The sequence below is a fragment of the Boleophthalmus pectinirostris genome, unplaced genomic scaffold (assembly GCF_026225935.1).
Source record: "Boleophthalmus pectinirostris isolate CB_2022bp ecotype Guang Dong unplaced genomic scaffold, ASM2622593v1 HiC_scaffold_14, whole genome shotgun sequence".
Taxonomy (NCBI): domain Eukaryota; kingdom Metazoa; phylum Chordata; class Actinopteri; order Gobiiformes; family Gobiidae; genus Boleophthalmus; species Boleophthalmus pectinirostris.
In genome coordinates this window covers 14013149-14028002 of record NW_026571047.1, presented here as the reverse complement: position 1 = coordinate 14028002, position 14854 = coordinate 14013149, and the positions used below count along the sequence as shown (strand labels likewise).

Genomic DNA, 14854 nt, shown 5'->3' with positions numbered 1-14854 from the left:
GGCTCTTCAGATTGTTTTGTTGCAAGCAGGACTAAAGCACGTCTAAAGCAGGACTGAATCAGGACTGAACCAGGTCTAAACCAGGACTGAAAAAGGACTAAACCGGGACTTATTTATTTTATGCTAAACTACAGTCAAATATGCTCGTTTTTTTAATTTTTATTTTCTTTAATCCTACGTACACGCAAATTTCTCAAAGTTTCGTTTTGAGCCGCTGCCGCTGTCAAACCACGAATCACGCGGCGTGAAGAGAAAAAAAGTGAGAGAAAGAGAAAACACGGCTCCCAATAAGGATCAGGCTCCCGTTGTTCCCTTTAAAGAGCCGGTTCTAAGAGTCATTTCGTTCGCGACGGACCCATAACTAGTAAAGAAAGTAGCGCTATTAGCCTTTAGCCGTAAATACGTGCGCGCCGCGGTAATTAATTATATGCGCAAATGTCATAATTCACACGTCTGTTCACAGCTCATTTACATATCAGTGCAGGTCCAGTAACAAATATACGACCAATATAGTCACTTTAGAACAGACCAATAGAAAACAGTCTGTTTATCTGCGTGAGCTACAGCAGCTAACCCATAACAAATGACAAAAACTAGCTTCAGAGTCGACATATTTCCAACACTCACCGCTCATACAGGCTCCTCCTCACATCACAAATCTGCACTAATAAATGTCCTTTTAATCCAGACTCAAACCGATTGTCCGTAAAAAGAATATAATCTCAGTGTTTGGATCTGTATCTGCGAGTGTAAACAAACACACGTGAGTGACGCGACTCTGTGGTGTGTTCAGGGACAGTACGGACACACACAGACAAATGACTCCGTAGATAAATACTGATGTGGAGCCACATATTAGGACATTTATCTGTCTGTAAATTGGATTAAATTAACAGAATGTAGAGAGTCTAAGCTTTATAACGAGGTATAACATGCCCACGTGAAATATCGGCCCCTATCAGCAAGCATATCGGCCGATAGCCGATATGCCTAAAGTTGCCGATAATATCGGCCAACCGATATATCGGTCGGGCTCTACTGTATAGTCCCAGTTGTGTATATGGCTTTTCTGAAATTTATTACTGGGAACATTGCAGTTAATTATTGCAATTTACATCTGTGGTCTGATCATACTGTGGGAATATACTGCAAATAACTCATCTGCATAACTATTTCATTGTTTGTGTTCAACTGTTTTCTATTTAATGCTTTTTCGCACAACTAATGGTAATGTTACTATCTTTCCCTACCATTATAATTGCTACGTTGAACTTGTGTATTGGTCCCAATAAAACTTGATTGGTGGTTTGCAGTGACATGATCTGAATAACATATTTTTTATTTGGTTTAAGGTGGAATAACTGCAAGCAAAACAAACAGGGAGCCAACAACTGTACAGCCAATCCAAATCAGACGCCATCGCCTGAGGGAGAGAAACTGCACAGTGACAGTGGCATCTCAGTGGACAGCCAGAGTCTACAGGAACAGCAGGGGCAGACACAGACACACACAGGTACCAGAAAAAAACAGTACACTCATCTGGTCTATACAGCTTTTTGAGTGCAACACGAATAATGACAAATGCCTTTAACCCAGACTTGTTGCTGCCATTAAATAAAGATACAATCATTAAATAACTAGATATTGTATTTCCATTATTCCTTAGTTAGTACTCGGGTTGTTCATAAACATACCAGCATCTTCAGAAAGTGGCATTATTTGCTTATTGTGAATAAACCAGCTGTTAACCTGGTGAAAAATGTCCCTGGCAACAGGTTTGTATTGTACAAAATCCAACTGTTGGTTTATTTTTAATCAACACTGGATTTAGCCAGTGGAAAAGAATTTTACCTCAGGATTTAGCTCTCTAGGATTTTCAACAACTTTTCAATGTAATGAAGTAGCAAATCAGCAAACAAGGATTGCAACATCCTTTAGTGTTACAACATGCAGTGCAGTTTGGCAGTGTCTGCTCTCGACAAACCTGTTTACATTTTACTTTTAAGTACTTCAAAATCACATGTTTGTTTAACTAATTGAAGCTCCACATACAGAGTAAGTTAAAGAAAACGTTAGCAATAGTTCAGTGTGTAAAATACTAACAAAATCAATTATTTCTAATTAAAATTTTCCTTTTGGAGTTGCCAAAAATATATGTTTGTGAATTTAAACCTGATGCCCTTATAGAATGCTTTGAAAATGAGTGATAACTAGATTACCAAACTCTTATCTTACTTAGCAAATAATAATAACAATTAGAGCCCGACCGATATGGATTTTGTTGTGGCCGATATGAAACCGATATAATGGGAGCTGGAGCTGCCGATAGCCGTTATAATCGCCGATATATTTAGTGATGAAAAAATTCACTGTAAATCTTGAATTGTTTAAAAAACTTAGGTTTGGCTGTAGTGGATTTTAAATTGGGTTTATTTAAGCAACATTTATTGTTCTTCTGCCTCTTTGTGTCATATTTACAGACAGTAGATAACATTCTAGCTACTAGTGATGGGTAGCAGGACTAAAACAGGTCTAAACCAGGACTGAAAAAGGACTAAACCAGGACTAAAACAGATCTAAACCATGTGTAAAACAGGACTAAACCAGAACTGAACCAGGACTGAGAGTCAGGACTTGGTCTTTACCTCTCCCTGTCTCTCGAGCCCAAGATTAGTCTTGGTTTATTCATTTTATTTTATTGTTTTTACAATTGAAGGAGCCCATTGTTTGTTTATTACTAACCAATACTGAGCTTACATAATGAAATGAAGGTATTCCATAAAACTGTACATGGTGTTAAATATAATGTTATTTTATTGGCATAGATTGTAGCACTTATATGTGTCATGTTTTCTGTGTTACATCATATGTGCCTGGGGACTTTTCAGGTTTCTGCTGATGTTGCACAGTTAAGCTTTTAGATCATTTTGTAATAAATCTTATGCATATTTTTTTTCTAATTTTAATAGGACTTAAAACCTGGAATTTGCATTTTTAAAAGTGTCTTTTTTATTTTCAAAAAGGGAGTTGTAGTTTCCAGCTAAGCAATTACTGTTGGTATGTATAGTAATTAGTAAACCAACATATTATTGTATTACAGTAATGTATTAGTATTTATACAGTTAGTTTTTGATCTGGAACACTCTGCCACAATTGAAATTGGATCATTTAAAAGATTAGTCAGTTGACACCACCTATATCTTCATTATATAATTATATAATTACTGTAAAATATTCTCTCAAATTCAAAGAAATTATGAATTAAAAAAAACATGTTTTGCTTATTTTGCCAAATGTAATCCTATAGATTATTAGAGTAGCTTGTACAGTATCTAACTGAAGTGTCATTGCACTTGAGTGACATGTTTATGCAAATGAGGGTGTATGTCTGAAAATAAAAGCCCAGGTAATGAAGCTCGTACTGACAATGACTGTCTACTTGTATAGATCTATGGATATAATGAATGTTCTTTATGTACTAATAATGTAAACTGTACTATAGTTCATGTGAATTACAAAGTTCTTACGTCAAACTAGCCATAAACCAATAATAAAGCTCTTAAACCTAATTCTGCTTTTGAGTGGTGCTCAGTGGGAATATTTACAGACAGTAGATAACATTCTAGCTACTAGTGATGGGTAGCAGGACTAAAGCAGGTCTAAACCAGGACTGAAAAAGGACTAAACCAGGACTAAAAACAGATCTAAAAAAACAGGACTAAAACAGAACTGAACCAGGACTAAACCAGACTGAAAACCAGACTCAGGACTGAGAACTGAGAGTCTGAGAGTCAGGACTTGGTCTTTACCTCTCCCTGTCTCTCGAGCCCAAGATTAGTCTTGGTTTATTCATTTTATACTGAACTACAGCCAAATATGCAAGTTTTTTCTATCCTATGCACATGCAGATTTCTGAAAGTTTCGTTTTGAGCCGCTGCCGCTGTCAAAACTACACACACAGACAAATGACTTCGCAGCATAAATACTGATGCAGATGCAGACATTTATCTGTCTGTAAATCGGATTAAATGAACATAATGTAGAGAGTCTAAGATTTATAACGAGGTATAACATGCCCATGTGAAATATCGGCCCATATCAGTAAGCATATCGGCCGATAGCCGATATATCTCCAGGCGACCATATCAGCCGATAATATCGGCCAACCGATATATCGGTCGGGCTCTAATAACAATAATAATGTGATATGTGATGCATACATCACATAAAAGGGACCAAAGGCTTAATTTTTATTGTAAAAATCACAAGGCCAGATGAACCAGTGACTGCCATGTAAGGATAAAGTCATAAAAAGTTGAAAGTAGAAATAAAATGTGTCTTTCCTTCATATGTAGTTCTTACAATGGATGAGGAGCCCTGTCTGCTGCTGCCTCTTCACACCAGAGAGAAGGTAGAGCAGCTGCTGTTCAGAGGAAGTGCTGGAGAAAACTGCAACATGGATGACAGCGACTGGTCCAACTTGGCCGGTCTCCTGGGATACGAGGAGGAGCGCATTGCCACCTTCAGGCAGGAGGACCATCCCGTCAGGGCGCTGCTTTCTGATTGGGCCAGCAAGGACAGCGCCAGTATCAATGCTCTGTGCACTGCTCTGCGCAAAATTAACAGAGAGGATATTGCTCAGAGTTTAGTCCTAGGTTCGAATCCAACAAAGCCCACTGCCACATCTGTAGTCTGAACACTTCAAGCCTATATTATATACTAAGGCCTTACTCATAGCTCCTATAAGCTCAACTTTTATCTAAAGCCTCGGAAAGCCAGCACCTATCAATCATCAAATTTACAAACCACAATCTACACCAAAAATATTTTAAACATTTAGATGATAAAGCCATTAAATTCCTGTACGTAATTCAATATTTTTATATTTATATATATTTACTCATATAATTGTTTCATGTGTTGACCCTGGATCTGCACCTCTTATTCAAGAAGATTTAAAAGTGATCCAACTGTGACTTTTCCAAAAATGGGGCCGCGGTGGATGTGAGCTTTCAACTTCTTATCTCTGTCTTTCAACCTTTCTGTCAGTGTTCACTTCATTTATAGTTTGTTTGTTTTTTATCAAATGCTCATAATGTCAAAAATCTACCAAAGAGAAGCAGCATGTAACATTTTGTGAAACCTTTGACAAATGACCTGCTAACATTACCAGACAAGACACGCACACCAAATATCTACAAAAAGAGAGACATGGACTTGTTCAAACTCATTCTCAATTTCAACCATTTCAGAGGACATTGATCAGATTTACAAAGTGTTGCACAAACTTGTGACTTGGACAAATGCTGATCAACACTACAAGCCTGCTTGAATCTCCTGTAGAGGATGTAAGAGGAAACAATTCCACATTCAATGTACATTTTTTGTAAATACCAATACCATGCAGTATAGTAACTCCATGCATGCACTATGCAAACATACCACACACGTTTTGCTTCATTTAACTAATGCGCTGTTCTAGGGACCAGATACTGTTATGTCAACATTAGAGCTCACTTTAAGAATGTGTGTACACTATGAACTGGTATGTGTTAGAAAATGAGAGAGGAGCAAAATGCAGAGCCTGAAAGTTTTGTTTTTCTCAGGGTCTCTTATAGATTTACAATCAAATGTAAGCACATTATAGTTAAACCCAATTCATTATTCATACCCTGCTCAAGCTTAATGCATTTCCACATCACAACAAAGGCATTTGCTGTAGCCGTAGATTGCAAAGACAAAACCGTAAGACACTGTAATAATTTACATGTGAAAATCCTTTAACAATTCTTTTGGATGAAAGTAGTGTAGTGATGTTCAAATGTATTCCTGTTGTACAACTGTGGCAGTGGTCTAAGGCTATAGGCTTCACACTCCCCAGACACTTCCTTCAGATCTATCTGTAGTGTAGTGGGCAACAACCTTTATTGCATGCTTTGGGCTGATGGGCCAAACTGGCGTGCCTGGAGGAAACCCGGGAGACATGAGGAGAACATGCAAGCTCGAGTCAGAAAGGTCCCACATCATAAATACTAGAGTTTTTTTGTGGAGAGAATGGCAAATAGAGTTCTCCACAAACCTAAAAGTGAATGAATCAATACTTATTTTTTTGTTTTTGTTTTAGGCTTTCATCCAGATTCAGGGTCTGAATAATTTTACTTCCTACATCCATCTTGCAACTGCTTAAAATCATCACCTGTACAGACCATGTGATACTCTTTGCTTCTGACAATCTTTGAAACAGATGAAACAGAGTGAATTAGGGCGTACGCAAAGGGGGGTGTAATGTTTCCTTATTGTTTGCAACAATGACCTCTGGATGAAAGGCAAGTCAATGGAGACACAAGTCAAAGGATGTGGGATGGACTCGGAGCAAATAGATAAGAGAAAGTAGAGTGGGTTATGTTCAGGTAAAAACAGGAAATTGTATAAATCAAACTGTTTAAGTGTTAGCTGTGGTTATGGCTCTTGAGTTGTGCTGCATGTTGTTTCACACATTCTTCTTACATACAATCACTGGCCACTTTATTTGAATTGTTAAGAAAAGGCTTTTGTTTTGAAATGTTACTTAAAAAATGGGTGGTGATCAGATGACATGCATTACTGAGAGCAAAAATAACATTTGATACTATAGTAAAAAAAAATATCACAATGCCAAGACAATGGAGTAGCTGTATAGACTCCTACTTGAATCAGTGCTATAAATGTCACAAAAGAGGCATGAGAAGGAAAGTGTGCCTAAAACGTGACCAGTGATTGTAAATGTTTTCATTTGAATTTTGTTTTTACAATTGAAGGAGCCCATTGTTTGTTTATTACTAACCAATACTGAGCTTACATAATGAAATGAAGGTATTCCATAAAACTGTACATGGTGTTAAATATAATGTTATTTTATTGGCATAGATTGTAGCACTTATATGTGTCATGTTTTCTGTGTTACATCATATGTGCCTGGGGACTTTTCAGGTTTCTGCTGATGTTGCACAGTTAAGCTTTTAGATCATTTTGTAATAAATCTTATGCATATTTTTTTTCTAATTTTAATAGGACTTAAAACCTGGAATTTGCATTTTTAAAAGTGTCTTTTTTTATTTTCAAAAAGGGAGTTGTAGTTTCCAGCTAAGCAATTACTGTTGGTATGTATAGTAATTAGTAAACCAACATATTATTGTATTACAGTAATGTATTAGTATTTATACAGTTAGTTTTTGATCTGGAACACTCTGCCACAATTGAAATTGGATCATTTAAAAGATTAGTCAGTTGACACCACCTATATCTTCATTATATAATTATATAATTACTGTAAAATATTCTCTCAAATTCAAAGAAATTATGAATAAAAAAAAAACATGTTTTGCTTATTTTGCCAAATGTAATCCTATAGATTATTAGAGTAGCTTGTACAGTATCTAACTGAAGTGTCATTGCACTTGAGTGACATGTTTATGCAAATGAGGGTGTATGTCTGAAAATAAAAGCCCAGGTAATGAAGCTCGTACTGACAATGACTGTCTACTTGTATAGATCTATGGATATAATGAATGTTCTTTATGTACTAATAATGTAAACTGTACTATAGTTCATGTGAATTACAAAGTTCTTACGTCAAACTAGCCATAAACCAATAATAAAGCTCTTAAACCTAATTCTGCTTTTGAGTGGTGCTCAGTGGGAATCTCTGACAATATGTTACATATTCATTTGGGAAAAGCTCTACAGATTATCTGGGACCAATTCATGGTTGCAGTGGAGCAGGGTTTTTTGAATTTCTTTCACCCCGCACTTCCTCTAGCTACTCAGGGGAACTCTTATGTCTTAGGTCTGCCCTGTTGTGGAGTATGCCTAGAGCACCTCCTTAGGGCATTCAAGAGGCCAATCAAAACTATACTATACTACAAGTAATGCTATACTAATGTTATTCTGATCATGTATATTTTTCCCCATCTTCTCATTGTTCCCAACCCTCTGGCCTCAGTTCACATGTTATGCCCCCTGGTCGCTAAAAATGTGTTCATTTTCTATAAGAACCACACAAATCCTTCTGACATGTAATCCTGGGCCAAATGAGACAGACTTATTACCAGTGGGTTCAAAAGCCCTTAAGGAGGAAGTGGAGAGGACTACTTTCTGAGCATGAATTATGGCTTTATGTGGTCATTATACTAAAGGGCAACAGGCTCTTGCCACAGTCAATATGAACAGGCTGTCAGCACAATTTGACTTAGTGTGCTGAGTGATAAGCTAAGGTAATTAGGCATGAAATGACAGGGGTTCCCACTGGTATCATGGTATTGTATGTGAATGAATGGGTTTTCACTCATGTAGTGATTCTAGCATATAAATAATATTGTGGCAGTAAGATCCATAGACTTACTGTTTAGTAGGCTATTTATACTTTATTGATTTCATTGCTGCAGGCTGACAATTAATACAAGAACCTTACATTTTGCATTGATGGAAAATTATTAAACTAGAATTTACTCAAAGTCAAAAAAGTTGATTGATAAACTAAATTTCCTATAAACTTTAAGTATACCTTAAAGGGCCCACATTACACTAGTTTCTGCTCTATGTTATCTTATCAAAAAAAATACCTGGAGTTGTGTTTTGTTTTGTTTAACTCACTAAACCTGCCTATTTAGGCTGAGTTCTCTCAAACTGAACTACTGAAGACTATTCCACCTTGTGATGTCTTGTGGTAATAAAGGAAGTGCTCCACTGTGTTCATACACCTTCATTTGAAATCATTTGGATAGCTTCAGCCTTGGAATTGCCAAGCTTAGAACAGAACAAAAGGTAAAAGCTGTTAACACTACCTCTTGGTGACATATGGTGGAACAGAGCATTTTGAGGTTGAAGATGCAGACATCTAATGCAGGATTACTCAAATTGAGAATGAAAAGAAACACAATGCCAAGTACATTTTTGAGGAGGTAACAACATTCTAACATGACTTAATGTTCACAAGACTACATTTCATGTAATATAGGACCCTTAAGCTTAATTCTTTAAGAGCATGCTGATTACACAGATGATTGCCTTTCACTTCCCGTTACTGTAATACATTTAAACCTGAGAGTCTGTTAGCCTTTCCCAAATTAGAAATGGCACTAGCAGGTCCTGACCCATAACCCAGGCTGTGTTTGTTTTCTAGCTGAACCAAGGTTTTGAATGGGAAACACATTTGGAGCTAACAGTGGCTAACCTCCAGTGAGTTATTAGTGAGGAATGCCTGATGTGTAAAGGGAACCATGTGTGCATCATGACATGTGCTGCTGAGAGTGGCTTGGCTGAGTGTTAAAGTGCAGATGACCACGAGATTAGAGAATCAGTCAAAATTATACAAGTGTTTATATGTTTAATATTATATAAAATAACTGTGGTGGTTCATTGGTAGAGGTAAAATACAGTAGCCTATGATTGATAACTATCGATAAATATAACCACTGGAGAGCACACAGTGCATGGCTGCATTTATATCACCTTTGTGCTGTATTTGGTTTGATAACACAAGAAAGAAGGAAATTAGATTACTCACACTAGATTTAGCTGTTCATAAACCACTTGCTACTACTGATATGCCTTTAAATCTGGTCACTACCATGTGGAAGTGTGTGGCATTAAGCGAAAAAGTGCTTCACACACCAATATATTTTTTTTTATTTTTTGTTGTATATGTCGTCTCTGGACAAAAACAGACCAATAAAAATACTGCATGTATTGTCACACAAACTGTCATTTTGGTTGTCAGCTGATTACTGTGTGATGACTTAAGGATTAAACACTTTGTGTTGCATTTTTGTATGAAAAGCACTCTATAAATAAAAATGGATTTGATACAGACTGTAAAATTGGCAAAGCAATTGACCTTTCATATATTTCTGCAAAACTGAAATTGCATTTTTATGGTAAAATGATAATAATAATGATTAGGAAAAATATTTTGTTAGATTTTCACTATATTAAATTACTCTCTTCAAAAATCACAGCACAGTATTTACTTTGAAATCAGTAGTGGTGTGAGGTAAAACAGAAGTCAAATCCCAATTGGACAAGTCTCTCTCAGATGAGGAAAGCGGGAACCTTCTGCTCTGAAAAGACCTTTCACCAGAGTCATCAAAGCAGAATGAAGTTATATCCACAGGTCCACCATCAAGTCTCTAAAATGAAACCAATCTCTCCCAAAATTTGTATTTATTTAAGATGTGCTCTGGGAAAACAGTAGAGGTTACTGTAGGGCCATTTAAATCCATAACATTTGACTATTAAATTATATGACAAAGCAAAAGTAAAGAACATCAAAAATCTTTCTTAAAATCGCATTTCACTAGCAGGGACCACGCCAACAATGAGATTGTACGAAGAAGAAATGTATTGATAAATGTTTGAGGTGGGGCAGAGATGGCTGGGTTGAGACTCAGGGTGGGGGCTCCATCTCAATCTTCAATTGGCCCACCCGGAACAGGATTGCCAAAAAATTTTGAAAGAGCACAAGATGGAATGGGCTTGGTAGAGATCATTGAGGTCATGATGAACGTAGGTGAGATAGGTGCTGGATGCCCAGCAATCGAGGACCTGAATTTTCCAGTCAGGTACACTTGCATTGGCAGCAGACGTGGTGGCACCAATGTGGAAACAGTGGCTGGAGAAGGAATGGGGAGATATGCAAAAATGACTGCAATACTGGACCAGAACCTGGAAGCCATCTTGCTTGTTTCCGTGAGGAAGAGCAGCTCGTTATCGGAGGAATCGAAGGCACAAGTGGAAGCGAGATATTTTATGAAAGGTTTGTAAGGATAAGTTAAGGCATAAGAGGTGGATAAGGAAAGTGTTTCCCAACTGGTCCATTTAACTCCAGTGGAGAATGAAGATAAGCAAATCCGGAGAATGTATGGCGAGATCAGAAAGCTGGGGGGACGGACGGGTAGAAAACGCTTCATGACGGAGTGAATTCTGAATATGGGAGAAAGCTGAAGGGTCAGGTCCAAGGGCGGAGAGAGTTATCTGTAACGAAGAGTGCAAATGCAAAAGTAGAGAATATAAGTAGAAGTAGAAGTAAGATGCAAGTGTAGCAGAGCTATGGTATCGTTCCTCTGTCACCTTAATGGGTGTGGTTTTTCTTTGTGTGGGTTTTTCTTTTGTTTGGTGTGGGCCAAAAAATATATAATTGGCAGCTGGGGGGGCGGTGCCTATGGTATAAAAACCCTGTAGACTTTTTCCTTCTCTCTCTCACACCTGGTTGTCATCTGTTTAGGAGGTCCTGGGCAGTAGAAGAAATGTCAGCCACTCCTTGGGTGAAACTGGGGCACAGTGGGGACAAAGCGCCACACCAGCTGTGCCACCTGTCATTGCCTGCCATGGAGTAACGTTAGCTGACCGAATGCCCGGACCTCTGGACTAGCTCTAAGTTTTAACTTTTAAATGAAGTCCATGGATTTCTCCCACTCCTGTGACCTGTTTTTTTGTCACTTAATTTTTATTAAGTATTTTATATAATAACATCCTATAACAAAACAAAACAGGTACAGTCGGCAAGGAATTTAACACATGTTTAGATGGGGAGAAAATACATATATATAACTATATATATACACACACACACTTACATAAAAGGAGGGGATATATATGCTCCTGTGACCTGTTTCCCCCTTTTAAACTAAAACTCTGCAGATTATTGTAATAAAATCCTTAAAACTGAACTTGGCTGTCCATAGTTCTCTGGTGATCCAACATACCTGTTGTGTGGGGAGGTCAAGCCCTTAGGGGGTGTTACACAAGCATTTAGAAGGTTCAGACTTAAGTAGCCCTTTAATCCACATGGAAACGTGGCAGTGAGAGATGGCCAGTCTTAGCTTTGAAGCTATTCCACCCAGTCAGATTATAAAAAGCAAGCTTAGGGCGAGGCTGTTGAGGATGGTGTGTTGGGAGGTGGAGACAAGAGGAGCGACAGCGGGATAGCATAAATGGAGGAACTAGAATGGGTTAGTCATCCAAGTGCGGAGCCAAGCTTTTGAATCTCTAAAAATCGAAATGAGGAGCAGTGATGGAGTTTAAGTAACCTGGAGTATGAGCTGCGCGGATGACAAACTAATTCTGAGTGGACAAGTAAGCTCGGAGGAACTGGCAATCGCGGGAGGAGCAAGATCTTCCCTTGCTGAAGATGTGGACCATGGCATTGCTGTCGGAATGGACAAGGATGGATAAGGATGCACCTACTAGACCACTCATGCCCCCAAAGAATGGCCCCAAAGAATGGGGTAGAGTTTGAACAAACCAGAAGAGCTGTCAGTTGGCCTGAGAAGCTCTGGGGGCCACATGGAAATGAACCATTTTCCCTGGTAAAACCTTCCAAGACCAAGTGAAGGGTTACACAGGTGAAAAGCTGAATGTCTTTGGGAAGAGACATAAATTGGTCTTAGAAGAAAGAGATGCCACTCCAGGAGTCCAGGAAATGCTTCCATAGGCACATGTTGGGCCTGTAAGCTTCATTCAGTGGTATAATATCATGAAGGAATTCAATGGATGTGGCTTTCATGAGGAGCGTAGTTAAGGTGACCGACAAGCGCGAGGAGCTGTCTCTTGTTGCATGAGGTTAAATTGAAGTTTGAGAGGAGCAGGGAGGTTTGCTGGACCTTCTCAGGAGGGAGAGACACTTGAGACTGAGTTGAGTATGATGCCGAGAAACTTGATAGTAGTACAAGGGCCAAGGGTCTTTTCCTCAAACAAAGGAACTCCAAGATTGGCCAGGAAGACTTTGATGAATGACGATAGGCTGGAACAACGGGGCGGGAGATGCAGGAGTCATGAGCAGGAAGTCGTCCAGGAGGTGTAGGACGTATGGAAATTTTAAGTTATTGATAAGAATCTAACACAAGGCTTAGGACAAGGAGTCAAAGATTTTAGGGCTGCTGCAGCATCTGGATGGGCAGGACCGCGCTGGTAATGTCCGCTTTAGAGAGACACGCTCTGCAGCCTGTGAGACAAATGAGAGAGATGGCATGATTGATAGTGGCATACTGCATGGAAACCTCTGGGGCAGGAATGAGACTGTTGATGTTGGGAACAGCTGTGCTGTAAGGAGAAGATATTTTGACAAGACGTTTCTTCCGATGGGGCTGATGCAGGCTGATGGGGGTAATGCGGAAAGTCTCAAAAGGAGAACGTTTGAAAGGGCCAATCATGAACCCTTCGTTTGCTTTCTTCGCCAAAAGGTTGTCCACAGCAGTGGGATTTGTGAGTGCAGACTGGAGCTTACTACATGAGTGTGAAATGTCTGGCAGAACTTCAGTGGCACGGTGAAAAACGTTGCTGACACAATTGACCAGGAAATTAACAAACTTGTGTTCGGGGTGATTGCGGGGTGATAGAGCATTTATCTTGATGGGGGTGGTAGAGGTGTAGGGAGTGCTCTTTTCGTCGACGATGGTGACTGGATTGTGTCAGCAAGAGATTCTGTTGTGGGTGCTGCTGAAGAAGAAGCAGACATGGAGAAACCTGCAATTGGAGACACTGCAACTCTGATCGTTAAAATTATGGCAGATTATCCATCCTCCTTGATACAGAATGGTGCACCCGCAGTAATCTCTGCCCCACCTGACCGACTGAAGCACAACGTGAGGTTGAGGACCAGTGCCAGATAGTCGGCTCTCGGCTTTAAGGTTGGGAAAAGCGGAGCAGCTAACGTTGCGATATAAGGAAAAAGCGAAAGCAAATTCAGTAGGGGTGAGATCCTTGGAAGGAGTGGTGTGTGGCATTGGTTAGTATAGACTGCGGATGGCTCGCGATAGAGGGGGCTGGCTCAATTGAGCGAGATCGACGTAATTACCGGTAATAATCTGATGTTAGAGAGATGAAGGAACGGGACACAGACGAGTAATGGAGGTGACTGGCTGAAGGTAGAGTGTGTGTAAGAGACAGTAGAAAAAACATTTGGGTGTTGGGGAAGGGGAGAGGGGGTTGAGAGCGAAGGGGGCTGGGAGCCCGGAATGACAGGCATTGGACTGAAGCTAAATGGCTATGGTATATCTTGGATTTGTTAGTGCGGGCGCAAAGTCGAGTACTGGGACGGGAGCTCAGGTGATTTCCGAGGAGGCTGCCGTGTCTGCGGTCGAGACGATGGTCGTGGCTTGTGCGAGCTGCGGCCGGGCGAGCGGCAAACAGGAAGAGGCGAACGAGGGGGAGGAGAGCGAGGATGTCCCTGTCAACGGAGGAGATTATGGCGGGTGTACGGCCAGGAGAGAGAGCTCTGCGGTGGAGGCGTGGGGGAGATGGCGGCTTGCGGCCCTCCGGGAACTCTCTTCGTAGTACTGGGGAGTAGGATCGGGAGTGTAAGGAGACAACGGACTGCGACGCTTCGAACAGGTCAGATTCCGAATTGGACGTGTTAATGATCGGCTCGTGATCCGTGTCTCGAGCTCTGTCGAGTTGGCCGAGACAAACTGGGATGATGGGAAAGGCTGCTACACATAGACTTCTGGGAAATTAGCCATGACGCTCTCCTCGGGGTCACATTGACCCACTCTCTTGGGACGGGTCGATCAGACCCAAAAAAATATTTTCTCGCTTGGCGAAAATTTACATGAAAATAAATTCCTTCCCGCTCGGGAAAAAATTCTTCGGGTCAGTGTGACCCCGCAGAGAACGTGAGGGTGTGGTCGAAGTGAGCTGTGGTTCGCTGGTGAGGAGGAGAGGGCGGTTGAGGCATAGTCCTGCTCCTGAATCTCAGTTAATCATATTAACTCCACTTTTTTATGGAACAGGCCCTGAGAGGCAAGAGAGAAAAAAGAGGCAGGTAATTTGGGCTCTATTTTCTAAATGTTTTTTCACCAACTCAAAAAAAATAAAAATA

General features: G+C 39.9%; 1 protein-coding gene across 1 annotated transcript in view; it reads left to right on the top strand.

Annotated features, from left to right (window-relative positions):
* ngfrb (nerve growth factor receptor b) overlaps nucleotides 1-4813 on the top strand; it is a 28530-nt gene extending 23717 nt beyond the window's left edge. Inside the window, exons 5-6 of the mRNA XM_020936719.2 lie at nucleotides 1353-1513; nucleotides 4356-4813. Coding sequence (XP_020792378.1) covers nucleotides 1353-1513; nucleotides 4356-4696 — 502 coding nt within the window. The 3' untranslated portion in view covers nucleotides 4697-4813. The remainder of the gene's footprint in view (nucleotides 1-1352; nucleotides 1514-4355) is intronic.
* Nucleotides 4814-14854: the final 10041 nt, after the last annotated feature.